The sequence below is a fragment of the Lasioglossum baleicum genome, unplaced genomic scaffold, assembly GCF_051020765.1.
Source record: "Lasioglossum baleicum unplaced genomic scaffold, iyLasBale1 scaffold0057, whole genome shotgun sequence".
Taxonomy (NCBI): domain Eukaryota; kingdom Metazoa; phylum Arthropoda; class Insecta; order Hymenoptera; family Halictidae; genus Lasioglossum; species Lasioglossum baleicum.
Genome location: NW_027469117.1, coordinates 380,626 through 397,039, shown reverse-complemented (window position 1 = coordinate 397,039; position 16,414 = coordinate 380,626). Strand labels below are relative to the sequence as shown.

The 16,414-nt window shown below is 36.7% G+C and overlaps 2 protein-coding genes across 2 annotated transcripts; both read right to left on the bottom strand.

Moving 5' to 3' along the window:
- Window positions 1–9,101: 9,101 nt before the first annotated feature.
- On the bottom strand, window positions 9,102–10,352 carry LOC143219638 (uncharacterized). The gene has a single exon (XM_076445541.1). The coding sequence runs from the start codon at window positions 10,350–10,352 to the stop codon at window positions 9,102–9,104; it is 1,251 nt and encodes a 416-aa protein (XP_076301656.1).
- A 4,107-nt stretch (window positions 10,353–14,459) lies between these two features.
- LOC143219637 (uncharacterized) lies at window positions 14,460–15,074 on the bottom strand. The gene is made up of 2 exons (XM_076445540.1): window positions 14,992–15,074; window positions 14,460–14,921 (listed from the first exon to the last, which is right to left on the bottom strand). The coding sequence occupies exons 1-2, from the start codon at window positions 15,001–15,003 to the stop codon at window positions 14,460–14,462; spliced, it is 474 nt and encodes a 157-aa protein (XP_076301655.1). The 5' UTR covers window positions 15,004–15,074.
- Window positions 15,075–16,414: the final 1,340 nt, after the last annotated feature.

Below are 16,414 nucleotides of genomic sequence, written 5' to 3'. Positions count from 1 at the left end.
ATTATAATCCTGTACGGCGGAACAGAGAGGCCTAAATTAATAGTTAGGACTAGAGTTTGTTGTAATTGCTACGAGGACGCGAATGCACTAACCCCTAAGGACTTTGACAATGAAGGGTTCGTTAGGAACGTTGACGGTATAATCTAAGCTGTAAACGGGGAGGATCCCATGGACGCGGGAGGTGAGAGAAGATACCCCGCGTTACGTGAGATCTTTACCCGTAAGTAGGGTATATAGGGGGGTTCTGTGACACTTCCCAATTCAGGCGGTTCTGAGGAACTTTCCAATTCACGGGAGAGCGGTACCGCAGAGCGCTATTGCACAAGCATATATGAAACATGATACTCCTTTGGTATTGCACAAGCATTACGTTATCTAGGCCAAGGACAGAGCTGTTAGGCACTGCCCCCTTCTTTCTTACGTCATCTAGGTCAAAGGCAGAGCTGCTGAGTCATACCCCCTTCTTTCTTACGTCATCTAGGCCAAGGACAGAGCTGCTGAGTCATCACTTAAGGGGTGGTACCGCAGAGCGGTATTGCGCAAGCATATATTACATCATATTTTTTCGCGGGGAGGGGGACAATCCCTCTGAAAGATTATACTCCTTTGGTATTGCACAAACATTACGTCATCTAGGCCAAGTTCAAAGCTGTTAGGCACCGCCCCCTTCTTTCTTACGTCATTTAGGCCAAGAGCAGATCTGCTGAGTCATCACCCTTATCTTTAAGGGTAGCAACGAATAAATAGGACACGAGGGAATGTGAATTGTAGTCTTCGCAAACGGTCCATCGTTGCAAGCGTTTGTCATGGTAAAAAGTTATTCAATAAGGACACGATGGAATGTGAATTATAGTCTTCGCAAACGTTCCATCGTTGCAAGCGTTTTATCGTGGTAAAAGTTATTCGGTATTCATAATTATACCGTGGCGCATCAACGGATGCTCAAGCGATATCTTTGGTGTTGTTTCATGTAAGATCCTTCATTGTTCCATACGTGACGGTTTTCGCATACTGTCCGTTAGACTTGTGGAATGAATGTATCGAGGAAAAAAGATGAAATGACAGCACCAACGTTGAAAATTTAGCTTGGCCTCACGTTATAAATTCATACTTGAGCGATCATTTCTCCATCGAGCTGAAAACATTGGTGGTACGTTTAATGCGAAACGACACAACGAGTCGTGTATGTTTCACTTACACGAAAAGATTTAGTCAAGTTGTGGCGTGATGGCCGGTGATCAATTCCCCGTCCGCGATATTGAACATCATCGAAACGGGCGAACATCGCATCGTTGGATGCAAAGTGTAATTATATTTTTGAGAACTGGAAATTTAACGAATGATATCAAATCAAAGTTGAAAGGAATATTTTGTTAACAACCGTGCGGTAGCAAGATGATTGAAACGTTGTTTTTTTTTAAAAAACTTTTTTTATTTTTTTATTTAGATGAATCAAATTATGCAAATCCTGGACTTGGACGGATTCATGGTTGGCAAAAAATTTCTATGCGAAGAGTTGGCAATAATAAATATGCATGATGGTTCATTTGAAAAAGCCGATTTTAAACTGAACATGGAGTTTTCCGATTTGTCATACGCAGACAGAAGAACTGTTACTTACATTAGAAATTACATACACGGAATTCCATTCAAGGATTTTGGACATGAAAAATACAGACAAGCAGATATATATGATGTGATAAAAAATTTTGTTTCTAATTATGAGAATCCTTTAGTTGCTTTCAAAGGAGGATCGTTTGAAAAACAACTATTGCAACATTTAGGAATACAATCGGTAAATTTAGAAGTATTTGGTTGTCCAAAATATGAAGAATTAATCAATTATCCTGGATATAATGTTACTAATAATCATATATGTCAGCTTCACTGTTACTCATCGAAGCACAATCATTGTAGTTTAAGCGAAGTTATAACATTTCGCGAATGGCTCAATAAACATATTATATGAATTACGGACTATATTTATTATATGATGTCCTTCGCTCGCAAAATATCCCTACCAGACCAACCGCATGATTATCGTTTTGAATATGAGAGACTTCAGAGTTTTGACAACTGGGGATATAATGATATTGTCAATCCTAAAGATCTTGCCGCAGCAGGGTTTTTCTACATAGATTTGGAGGATTGGGTGAAGTGTTTCGAGTGTGGCTTACAACTGCATGAATGGGAAACAGAAGATGATCCGGTGATAGAACATAAAAAATGGTCGAGAAAATGTCAATTCATTCGCGGAAAAAGTTGTGGCAATGTACCGTTTGGGGTGGACTCCGAAACAATTCAGCCACTACCACGCGGTAAAGACGAATGTGGATTATAATGTACTGTCTATCTTATACATGTTAAATAGTCAGTCTGCAAGTTGTTCGGGGGCTACCGTCCTTCTTCAATGCTGACACGAAAGCTTTGCACACGTCGTTCGCATTTTTTACTCTTCATTAAAATAAAATTATTTGAGAATATCTCTTTTGTATTTTTTTTATTACAACATTACATACAATTCCTACAGAAAAATGAAATTGAAGCAGAATTATCGCAATATAAAGTATAGTCGTTTAGAAAAAATTAATTATCATAATTAAAATACGAATAGAAAAAATATAATTAAAGTATATTCGTTTTAGCTATCCACGAATTATGTGATGCGTCCATTCCCAGCCATTTTACATATACTTTATTTCCTTTTCTGCGTAATATTTTTTCAACTAAGTATATGTCAGAATATTTTACCGCGCGTATCTCATGTTCATAAAATCCTCCGGCAATAGACCGAGCATATTTTTTGCAAAGTCAGCATATTTTTCAGGGGACTTGGTTTCATGTTTCGCGATACCCCCTTCTTTCTTGCGTCATCTAGATCAAGGCATACCTTAGAGTGGAATAGTTGCTGAGTCATCATACCCCTTATCTTTAAGGGGTATCATATTTCGAAACATGTTCGAACGTGTTTCGCGGTACTCCCCTTTCTTTCAAGCATTACATCATCTAGGTCAAGGGCATACCTTAGAGCGGAATAGTTGCTGAGTCATCACCCTTATCTTTAAGGGTATCATATTTCGAAACTCGAACACGTTTCTAAGAGCGGTATTGCACAAGCATATATTGCATCATATTTTTTTCTAAAAAATTAGACCGATTTTGCAAAGTCAACATATTTTTCAGGGGACACGTGCACTTGGTTCACCTTGAAACGTGTTTCGCGGTACCCCTCCCCCTTTCTTTCAAGCATTGCGTCATATTTTTTTCTAAGAAGAGTGAAGGGATACATGTTTTAAAAGAGTGTGTGTCGTCGATGCCGAGTATCAAAATGTTTGTCAAGTGCAGTGGATGGGGCTTTCCCCCATCATAGAAGTTATCAAAATGTTATGTTCGGTAACATAATCCCCTGACAATCTGATTGAACTGAGCCATATAAAGGGTTATCGAAATTGTCAGGAATCTTAGAAATCAAACTTCTACCCCCACTGAAAAAAATGTACATCGTATACCGAAGATTGAACGTATGTTCTTCAAAATTTAAAAAAAATTTCTTTGCGTTTCTCAAATATTTTGTAGTCAACGATGGTCCTTCGGGCAAGCTCGCGCATGTTTTCAGATAATTTAAAAAATTTTTTTCAGATTTTACAAATCTCTCTCTCTCTCTCTCTCTCTCTCTCTTTCAACCCCGTACTTGTATTGAATAAACCATCCAAAGTTCATTATTTTTTATATCAAAATAATATTGAATAAACCATTATTTATATTACTACTTACTATTTTGCTTACTACTTACTACTACTATACATTATTACTATTATTTATTGAATAAACACAAAATTATTTGAAAGGTCTCATTTTTTTTTTTATTTAGAACTATCTTCCTCCTCCTACTATTACAATTCAACTCGTGTAAAACGGCTGGAAATGGATGCGTTGTAGATATATTCTTAATTTATTCGATAAATACTCATCCTAGCGCTTTGATACTTGATATTTATTGTTAAAATAAAAGAAAGAGACGCGAACAGTAGCCGCCGCTGGTTCAAAGGCCTACGTTGTCGCTGTTCTTCGTTACCTTCGAAATTACAGTAATAATATCATCCACTCTCCATACAGCGAGATATTTTTTTACATTAGTGGTAGGGATTCTTCATTATTCTTTGTTTCCTGCGAACAGACAGTTATATATCATGTTATATATACTTTAGTGTATTTCTTTCTTTGAAAAAATTTTATTTACCTTCGAGCGACGATTCTTTGACGAATCCGCAGACGTCCATACCGCGCGGGTTTGGCGGGATTGTATCGGGATCGACTCCGATCGGTACGTTGCCGCAGTTCGCCCCGCAAACGTATCCGCAGGATCTCGACCAGGCGCGATGCTCCTTCATGGGATCGTCGTCCTCTTCCCATCGAGTCAGCTGTATGCCGCATTCAAAACATTCGACGAAATCCTCATCACCCAGAGTAGAGTATATAAGCCGGTTCTACCATTTCTATGGTAGAACCGGCTTGCTATTTGGCGCCGTTTCTACGATCAAGATTTAGAACCGGCGGCCGGTTCTACATTCTTTGGACAAGAGGGGGTGAAGGACGGGGGAAAAGTGACCGCCGGTTCTACGATTGATATTAGAATCGGCAAAACATGAAGCGCCGATACCACGATATGTGGGAGGTTCGGGCGGGAAGGGATTGGGGACGCCGATTCAACAATCAATTTCCACCTATTTATTATTGTGTTAATATTTATTATTGTGTTAAAACATAACCAAACTTTTTTCAAAAACTACGAGAGGCTTTCCACCTATTTATTATTATTATTATTATGTTAAATCAACCCTAACCTAACTTTTTAACAATTTCAAAAAATGTTCCCCAACCAACCAACCAACCAACCAACCAACCAACCAACCAACCAATCAACCAACCAACCACCAATAGCACCCGAGAACACAATCCTCTGACTTATTCTAGTACTTTTTTCATTTAATAAGGATTGAGGTGAGAAGAGTTAGTAGAGATGCTACTCTCGAAAAAAGTTTTTTTTTAACAATAACAACTCTTTACCGCATTATTCAATTGTTTATTCAATTGTTCTCTCAAATCTCATTTAATCGATACATTACCGCAACTAATTCCATTAACAAAATTACATCAATACATTACCACAACTATTTCCATTACCAAATTTATATGTAGTTGAATTTTTTATATGTTTGATCATTGGATGTTCATTTGTTTTCCAATCATGCAGTAGTATTCCACACTCGAAACACTTCACCCAATCATCGAAGTTCATACAATATAATCCTGCTGCTGCAAGATCAGTAGCACGAACAATATGATGATATCGCCAGTTGTTAAAACTCTGAAGTCTTTCATATTCTATTCGATAATCAGGTAGCGGTTGTTTTATAATCGATATATTACCACAACTAATTCCATTAGCAAAATTACATGTAGTCGAATGTTTGATATGTTTAACCATTGGATGTTCATCTTCTTCCCAATCATGCAGTAGTATTCCACACTCGAAACACTTCACCCAATCATCGAAGTTCATACAATATAATCCTGCTGCTGCAAGATCAGTAGCACGAACAATATGATGATATCGCCAGTTGTTAAAACTCTGAAGTCTTTCATATTCTATTCGATAATCAGGTAGCGGTTGTTCCATAATCGATATATTACCACAACTAATTCCATTAGCAAAATTACATGTAGTTGAATGTTTGATATGTTTAACCATTGGATATTCGCCATCTTCCCAATCATGCATTACTATTCCACACTCGAAACACTTCACCCATCCATCAAAGTTCATAGAATAGAATCCTGCTGCTGCAAGATCAGTAGGTCTGATAATATGATTGAATCGCCAGTTGTTAAAACTCTGAAGTCTTTTATATTCAAATCGATAATCAGGTAGCGGTTGTTCCATATTGTTAATAAAGGTAAATTCCATTATGTAAAAGTTACCTTTTGTACTGCTGCAATATAGAAAAATAATATTACACTCACTACACTAAGTAATGAACTGTCGAAATAGTATATTCTAAAATATTATACTCACTACTAACTGTTGTTTTTTTAAAAAATGTAGGATGTACCTTTAACGTGTAACTCGTTTGCGTTATAACTTCATATGAACTCGCGGAGATCGGTTTTTATATCAATGAAATGTTATCATCTGTTTTCTTATCATAACGTTATCATCTTACGCATTAATTTATTGCTTAAGAAGTATTATTGTCTGTTGTAGACAGCAGACTATTTGCTTTTGCATAATAATTAGCTAGCTACTTGGTATGTGTCGATCTCCGCGAGTTCATTGAAGCGTAAATATTCCAAAGCTTTGATTCTTATATTACGCATTTAAGAGGTATTATTATCTGTTGTAGACAGCAGACTATTTGCTTTTACATAATAATTAGCTAGCTATATGGTATGCGTCGAGCAGACTATTTGCTTTTTGCATAATAATTAGCTAGCTATATGGTATGCGTCGATCTCAGCGAGTTCATTGAAGCGTAAATATTCCAAAGCTTTGACTCTTGTATTACGCATTTAAGAGGTATTATTATCTGTTGTAGACAGCAGACTATTTGCTTTTGCATAATAATTAGCTAGCTATATGGTATGTATCGAGCAGACTATTTGCTTTTGCATAATAATTAGCTAGCTATATGGTATGCGTCGATCTCCGCGAGTTCATTGAAGCGTAAATATTCCAAAGCTATCTACCGACTACAACCAATTACCGCTGACTGAATGATGTAGTCTAGTGTCTGATTGGTTGAGTTGTAGGAGCATTCATTCTATTGGTTGAAGCGGTTACACATACTACTACACAGAACTATAGACTCTTCCTACTGTATTGGCTAAAGCAATCGCATACACCACTACGCAGAATGATAGACTCCTCCTGCTTCTGTACCACCCTCTCTTTCCCTGGCCAAGAAGCATTATCTTTTATTGAATACGTTGCATAGCTTAATACACACAGCTATAAAGTATACCTGTGTGTGTCACCGATTTTTATGTATACAGTTGGACAAATATTACGCATATGTCAAGCTATACAATATAGTCTGTCAACTGTACAAGTTAATTAAGAATTTTTTTTTTAGACAGCGGTGAGGTTTACAGTTGGACAAATATTATGCATATGTCAAGCTGTACAATATAGTATGTCGACTGTACAAGTGAATTAAGAAATTTTCAGACAGCGGTGAGATAAAGTTTTTTAAATCATCTTCAACAATTTTTGGATATTTTTTCATTAAAAAGTTGTTTTATTTAACCATGTATAAGATAGACACAACACATTATAATCCACATTCATCTGTACCACGTGGTAGCGGTTGAATCGTATCAGGATCTACTCCAATCGGTACATTGCCACAGCTTTTCCCACGAATAAATTGGCATTTTCTCCACCATTTTTGATGTTCTATCACTGGATCATCCTCTTTTTCCCAAGCATGCAGTTGTAAACCACACTCGAAACACTCCACCCAATCCTTCCAATCTATGTAGAAAAATCCTGCTGCAGCAAGATCTTTAGGATGCACAATATCATTATATTGCCAGTTATCAAAACTCTGAAGTCTCACATGTTCAATACGATAATCATGTGGTTGGTCTGGTAGGGATATTTTGCGAGCAAAGGGCATCATATAATAAATTCAGTCTGCAAGTCATATAATATGTTTATTGAACCATTCGCGAAATGTGAAAACTTCGTTCAAACAACAATGATTATTTTCCGTTGAGTAACGATGAAGCTGACATATGTAATTTGTATATACATGATATCCCGGATTAGCTATTAATACATTGTATTTTGGACAACCAAATGATTCTAAATTAATTGACGGTATTCCCGCATGTTGTAATACTTTTTGCTCAAAATGTCCCCCCTTGTATGCAACTAAAGGTTTTTCATAGTTAGATACATAATTACGTAATATATCATATATATCAGCTTGATCGTGTGTTTCATGACCGAAATCCCTGAATGGTATTCCATGGATTTTATTTGTACAATAACTAATTGTTCTCCGTGCAGTCATGGGTAAATCATAAAAGCGCATTCCTAGTCTAAAGTCAACTTTCTTGAATAATGCATCATTTGCGGTTACAATGTTTAAGTCGATTTGTTTGAATACTGTATCATCTACAACAACAATTGCCAATTCTTTGCATAGGAATGTCTTCTCGATCATAAATCCGTCCATATCCATGATATGAGTGATTTTATTCATCTACATAAAAAATAAAAAAAATCAAAATCTAATTTTAAACAAATCTAAACAATTTGGAAAGTTTAGTATACTTACGGTGACAATGTAGTCGCTACAACTTGCAATGCGCGTCTTACTGCGTCGAATATGTGATGCACACTGAGACAATATTCGAGACGGTATACTCGTTTAAATGTTACAACTACTTCAGATGTAACAGGTAGTTATTCCGTTGAAGTCTTAACTTCATATGGACTTGCAAGATCATTTTATACCAATATCCCCTACACCTATCTCTCTCAGTATTACTCAATAATTGTTTTACTGAAAGATTGTGAAATGTTAACAAAGTAGAAATGTTGTTAAAAAATGCAAATTATGTATCGATCATCAAAGTTTTTTTTTTTTGATTGAGTGACACTTGTGACAACCAAAAAAGACAAAAACTGATAATCTGAAGTCTGCAAATAATGTACAAACTGAACAAAGAAAAACAGGTTGAAAAGATTAGTGAACTGTAACAATCAAATACAACAGTCAAAAAGGAATGTAAATTACACATCGGTTGTGACAGCTGTTTAAAGTTTTTGAATTGATAATCAAAGAGTGACACTTGTGACAATCAAAAAGACAAAAACTGATAATTAGAAGTCTGTAGATAATTTGCAAGCTGAACAAAAAACTTGAAGAGATTAGCTGCTGATTGTAACAACCAAATACAACGGTCAAAGAGGTTACATAATTTATCACAATTTATTGTCTAATTTGTAAAAAAAGTTGTAAGTTTGGGTCATAGAATATATCTTATTAATTGTGTCTGATTACTTTATTATTGAGAAAGAAGATTGCACATTATGTAGCTTTCCGAACAATATTCGTCAACGGATTATACTCTACTATTTTATCATGTATAATTAAGCAGTATGCAGTTGTCGATGGAGGAATGTCTGTTTTACATTCAAATTCGATTCGTACATCGATCGTACCATTTTTCAATGTTTCATTTTGACGAGAACAATCTAGTACGACGATCGGAGCGTATTCTATGAATTTTACAACGTTCAGCAACGCATCACCGTTCCCATAGTAGGATTCTTGAAAGTTGGCATACATATTATAGAGCAATGCGTATCTACCACTATCAAAATTAATATTTGAATCATCATACGGATAAGACTCTGAATTAAGATAAAGTCGAATGTTGGACAACGAGCAATGATCGAATCGTGTAATCGTTTTAGTTAAATTATTCTTTCGTGCAGTTTGTAAAGCGAATATTACATAGCGCGGTGTTTCCATTTGAGGAGAAGTTTTTATCGCCCATGTATGCTTCATGGTTGTTTGCAACAAGGGATATTCATACAATTCCAATGATCGAAAGCTCATACTGATCGGTGTGTCATTACTCAAAATACGTAACATAGACAGCTTATGTATTTCATCTAATGCGACGTGTGGCATTCGCCACTGATTTTTATGTAGATCTAAAATAGGTTTTATCTTGTCTGAAGAATTGTACAACGCGTTTGCATTAGTGTGAGAGCGAATCAGAATTAATTCATGTCGCGCGTTTATCACAATGCGTTTATAGTCTTCGCAGAAGCCTAACAACATGCTCATGGGTATGCAGAAATTGAAATGTATCGGCGCCGTGACTGTAGCAGTTTTTTGTCTAATCATCGATTCTTCATGACTCCATCCAGCATTGTACAATGCATTGCTTCTCATCGTAGACAGACTAACATAATTCTTCATAGTTGTAGTGGTACCTGGATTTCTGTTTCGATCGATTTCAACCCCATTCAATTCGTAGCGTATTTCATCAAACATGAATGCAACCGCATTGTTGTCTAAAGATGTTGTTTCGATAGATGCATCCCCCGTTGTTAATTCAAGTTTTCCAGGCAAACTAAGTTTTCCCTCGATATATAGGAAGCTTCGGCACGGTAGCGTGTACAAGTCTTGTTGCTGAACGGGTATTCGTATCTCATCATTGTTTCCGAATGTTGTGTTGGCATATGGATTGTATGTATGTAATTCAATTTTCGTTATTCTATTGTCATAGATTGGCACCTCTGAGATGCTCAAAATGTCATCGAACATGTTGAACTTTCACTTTTTAACAATAAACCCCAACGATTGTAGATATTTCACGTTGTTCGTGGTCAATGATTTACTAATTGACGTATTGTTGGTTATCACATTGATTGTCGTATTATTATTATGAATTAGCATTGCTTCGTCGCGCGTGTAGTCGCACAGTGATTTCCTCACCTCGAAAATCAATTAAACGCCCCGTTTGATCCACGATATGAATAGTTAAATTGTCTATTGCTCGCGTGACGATTGGAAGATAAATGACTTGCGTAGGTGTTTCAGATATTTTATATCCTGGTGGCACCTTGGGGGCAAATTCATGTAATGTATGAACTAGTGCACCATTGTAGTATGATCCTGTTGTTACATTACATTCTACTCTAATTATATTCACGTTGATGATATTAATAGGAGTGTTCGATGTGTGCCACATGTTTGGCTGTAAAACACGATCTGTTGAAAATCCTAAGATTGATCCAACATTGTCTGGTTTTGCAAAGTTTATACGATATTTGCTTTTAATTTCGCTTTTCACTGTATTATTGTTTGCTCGTATGATTAATGGATATTCATTATCCGTCGACTCTTGCGGATATCTATCATTCAGTTCACGTGTTAAATACGCGTTTATTGCTTCCAATTCATATGAACCATCAGGTATGATGATTTCATTGTCAACAAAGTAGAAACGATTGTTTCCAAGACTGGCACTGATGTTTGGTATCGTATAATAAGTTTGCAAATCAACCAATCCAAGTTCGTATCCTCCATTACTAAGATCTATAGGTGGAAAATACTTGGATGACAATGTACTGTTTCTTCCAGACAGGGTGAATGTAAATGACATTATTATAAAAAATTCTACAACAAAGTTTCACTGAGAAATTTCACGCACAATTGTCCACACACGCTTTCAGTGTATTTCTGAAAACGTTTGTGATTATATATGATTGATGTAGTTGACCCGAAATAGCGAATCAGCTCGATCGGTGGACGAAGATTTCCAAAACTATCAAAATATTTCACGTGTGAACCACGTTTTACATACGCGACCCAATGCGTCCCTGGCCCGTGACTGTCATCTAAATTCACTATTCCTTGCTCGTTTACCCATGCACGCCTTCGCAATTCATTACGCATAAAAACACCTCTAAAATATGGTAATTTTTTACATGCAATCATTAGATCAACGTCTGTCATAGGGTCTTCTTTTCTTTTTTCTTCTTTTCTTTTTTTTCCTTTTTTGCGATAAACCTTTTCCGCTCGTATACGGTCGTAAATATACTCCACGACCTTCCATAGCACGATTGTGTCGCTGCGCTTCCTCTAATTGTTTCTTCGCAGCTTTAGCATCGTTTATGGTTTTAATCACCCCTGCAGCACCACCAGTCAATGCTCCTATAGCCGACAAAGCAGGTAACAATAGTGGTAGAAAGCCACCACGCTTGGCGATCGGGAGAATTCGTTTAGTGTTTTTCCTATTCCTCTTCGTTTTTTTCTTTTTTGCACCCATATTGACTCTCTCTTAAGCAGATTTTTTTCATGCACGAATATGACTGACAACACTGATATGAATGATGCTAAAGCCTCGCCCCTATATAAATACAATTTCATTCTCAACTGGAAAACATAAAAGAGAAGAGCATGCGTTTCATAAAACAATCTACGAATATTCATATTCCAACGCGTTGCGTGTTTGATGATCACTACAACTATACGATGCGAAAACATGGTGTGTTGTTACCAGACAATGTTCGATGCGTAATAAGCGGTCCTTCTGGATGTGGTAAAACGAATGTTATGATTAGTCTGTTGAAAAGCGCGAATGGACTACGATTTGCAAATGTTTACGTATATTCAAAATCATTGCATCAACCTAAATATAAATACTTAAGCAAACTTTTCTCTTATGTGGGTGAGGATGTGGGTTACTTTGCTTTCACAGACAACACTGATGTAATTCCCCCCGCGGAGGCGCGCCCTGATTCAATATTTATCTTCGATGATGTTGCATGCGATGATCAGGATGTAATGAGAGAGTATTTTTCAATGGGTAGACATTCGCACATTGATAGTTTCTACCTGTGTCAATCATATGCTAGAATACCCAAACATTTGATCCGTGACAATGCCAATCTGTTGATTCTATTCAAGCAAGATGCAACCAATCTGCGACACATTCATCATGATCATGTAAATACCGATATGTCGTTCGAAACGTTTAGCAAACTTTGCGCTAATTGTTGGCGTAAGAAATATGGATTTCTTGTAATTGATAAAGACAGCTCTATGAATGGAGGGCGCTATAGGCGAGGATTTAATGAGTTTGTTGTTATGTAAAGATTACAGTAGTTTTATAAGAGCCTTTGAATATACATCGTGTTGTCAGTTTTTTTCATACACTATGAAGAATAAAATGTCATCTACAGCAGATACAAAGAAGCGACGATCTGCAATTGTGAATGAAATAGCAAAAACTAGTGACGCTATACGTAAAAAGTATTTATCTTTAAAAATGGGGAAAATGGCAACTGAGACACAGTTACAAGAAAATTTGCGGCTTATCGTTGAACCGTTGAAACAGCTAGTTCAAAATACAACTACTGCTGTGAACGAGAATAACAATACATTATCAAAGGAAATAGCAGCATCACAGCAATCTGTGAAAAAAAGAAGAATACAGAAGCGTAAAAATGATCAATTTGCATTGACACCGCTGCCTGAGAAACGTGTGAAAAAAACAGATAACAACAACAACGAAGATGAGATTCAATTATCAATACCGCGGCGAGATATCTTTGAATCGCCTGCAACACCAACTTTGGAATCTTCTATGCGTGAAATTTATGAAAATCCTGAAACGCATGAAGAGGAAACTCAACAGCTATATGAGAATCTGGGACCTCTGGCGAGTCAATATTTACAAAAGTTTTTTACCGGACCACCTAAACATTCTGACACAGTATATGGTGTATATGTGTCCGACAACGGTGCATTAATGCTTGGGAACGCAACGTTCGATGTAACCGGCAACGATGATATTATTATTAACGGTGAAAAGTATGCGGGGACTCCAGGTCTTTACGAATTGATATTTAGTAAAATACCTGATGACAAGTTATTCACCGAGGCAGATAAACAAACTTATAGAAACATTCTAATTGCCACACAAGCACATCGACGTGGAAATCAGATAATGGGGAACAAAGGTTACAAATATAAACATATTATAGGACCGTTGTTTTTAATGCGGAGCGGGAAGGGACTTCCAACTTCTATGAAAGTTACCAACAATCCAATCGATTACATGCATTGGGATGATCCAAATGAACTAGTTGATCGTTTGAAATTATTAATGTCTTCGAAGAATGCAGGCCACACTGGTCATAACAACGAAATACTATCCATAATCGAAGAACTTCGTGAGGCTAATTTAATAGTATAAAACTATAGTACACACATTAATCTAATTAGTTGCTAATCGCTCTACTATCGAAGAATAACAACTATGTTTATCAACAAATTCGGCACATTATTAAAAGCTAACGAACAAATGTTGGAAACTCGTCAGATTTTCTATTCATCATTTAAAAATTATGTGCATGATACTGCAGTGTGTTTGAACGATGATAATTTGTATGATGCGAAAGGGATTCGTATATGTCGCATAGGTGCACCTGTTGAGAATACTGATGCAGTTAACAAACTATATGTGGATACAGTTGAATCACAGTCTAAGGTTGAGATTTTGGAAAAAGTGGATAGAGAATTGATGGTTAATATAGAAACGATAAAAACAACAGTGACCAAAGTTAATACTGAACTACGTAAACATGTTGATGCAATGATGACTGACGCGAAAACTGAGATCAAGGAGAAATTACGCAAGATCGAGGAGAAATTAGGCATGGATACGATAGTAATCTATGAAAAGGATCATACCTTTTGAGAAATTGAATAGAGATCTTTGAAAACTGTTTAAAGAGACATTGAAATTGGAGCTCAGAGAAACACTCTCTGAAGAATTCAACAAGAATATTTGAAACAATCTTTATTTATTATTACATATTGTTATAAAATTACACAATAAAATGTTTATTTATAGTGTTTTGCTCAATACAATGTATACCATTCCAAGTTCGTTGTCCTCCGATCCATAATTTTACGATAATCGTGATAGTGTTGATGCATACATACATCGTGGAATTTTTCACACGTAGGAATAGTTACAGTTTCATTGGATTTGATGTTATTATTTGAATCGATACTTCGTCGTCCTCTAGATGATGATGATGATGATGAGGAAGTGCGACACAATGGATTCATAATAAGAAAATATGGTCTTTCTTCTTCAGGTATATTATCCGGCATGTAGTCTAGCATCACATTGTTTAATTCCATATCTATCATACACGATAGATTATGACGTATTTCCAACATCTTGTCGAGTATCTGAGTGTATGCTTCTTTCTTATCAGGCCATGATAAATTCTGATTCATAACGTTGATTGGTCCAGAATCCATCGGAATCATATATGTTGTAAGACCGATAACTACAATTACAGACTCTATTATCTGTAACACAATACATTTTTTAATATTAATTTAATATAACTCTCATATAATATTGTATTCAATAACATACCTTAATAAGCATCTTTCTGGATCAGTAACACACTCAATATAACATAAACGACTTCGCGATGCTTCGTATAGCTAACAATGACACGACTAGAGTGAACGACTCGATGAAGCAGTACTTATATACTAATGTGTGCTTTATGAAATCTATTTTTAGCACAGTTCCCTTACCACATATTTTACGCGCAACAGCATTAGTCTGTTACAACATACTATACACAATTCTATGTATTCTTCACAATTTACATAATGTCTAATTTTACAACATGTGTCAGCTATGTCTTTTCTTTTTTAGAAATGATTCACATTCCCCTCCCCCCTCCCCCTCCCTACCTACCAGTATTTTTAATAAAACTTGTAATACGAGCCTAATTGGAAACAATCATAAAAATATCATCGTGTCAGACGCATCTCATATCAACAAGAAAAAACAATAATGAAGAACTCCGATGAACAATTATCCACCGAACTTATTCGAGACATTATGACAAATCTTAACGCGGCTACTATGAAGGAGGACCATAAGAAAGTGTAACCGGATTATTTATAACCTTCTCTTGTTTTGATCGGGTTTAAAGTAGACGGGTCTATAGGGTGAAAACCCAAACATCAAAATGCGAAAACCGAGCGGCACGGCTGGCGAGTCACCGAAGTGTCGAACGATCTCGTATCGAAAAGAATTACGGATGAGGGTAGACAATCTGATCAGCGTCGGCAGGGGCACGTACGCGTGAGCCAGCCGACTCTATTGTTGTCTAAACACACCCGTTATCTGGACAATTAAATTTTAAGGCCCTTAGCAGTCAAAAGTACAAAAGACTGGAATATCGATCGGCGTGGCCGGTAATTCACGGGAACGGAGATTGATTCCAATTCATTTGACACACCCGTTATCTGGATAAGGCCCTTAACAAACAGAAATACACAAGATTGGAATATCGATCGGCGTGGCCGGTGATTCACGGGAACGGAGGTCGATTCCAATTTACTTGACACACCCGTTATCTGGATAATTAAATTTTAAGGCCCTTAACAATCAAAAGTACAAAGTTAGAATATCGATCGGCGTGGCCAGTAATTCACGGGAACGAAGATCGATTCCAATTCACTTGATCTCCCACCAGAGCTCGTAGAAATTGGTACCCAGAGCTGGCAGGGCACAGAAACGTGGACGGGGCAGCTCTGCACCAGCCGAGTAAACCCAGAGCGTTCAAACACCGGATTGGTTACGAAATCCGATGTTAAATTAACGACAGGTTCGTGCCTCCAGGCACTGGATGACGGGGAGGTTGAGACAAATATGAATAATTTTTGGGAGACAATATCTGGTAGAATTGAGATATATTCTAGTAAATTGATATGGATGAGAACAGTATCACTACCGTTCAGTAATCTACAAGCGTATAATGAAACGACGCATGGTTAGC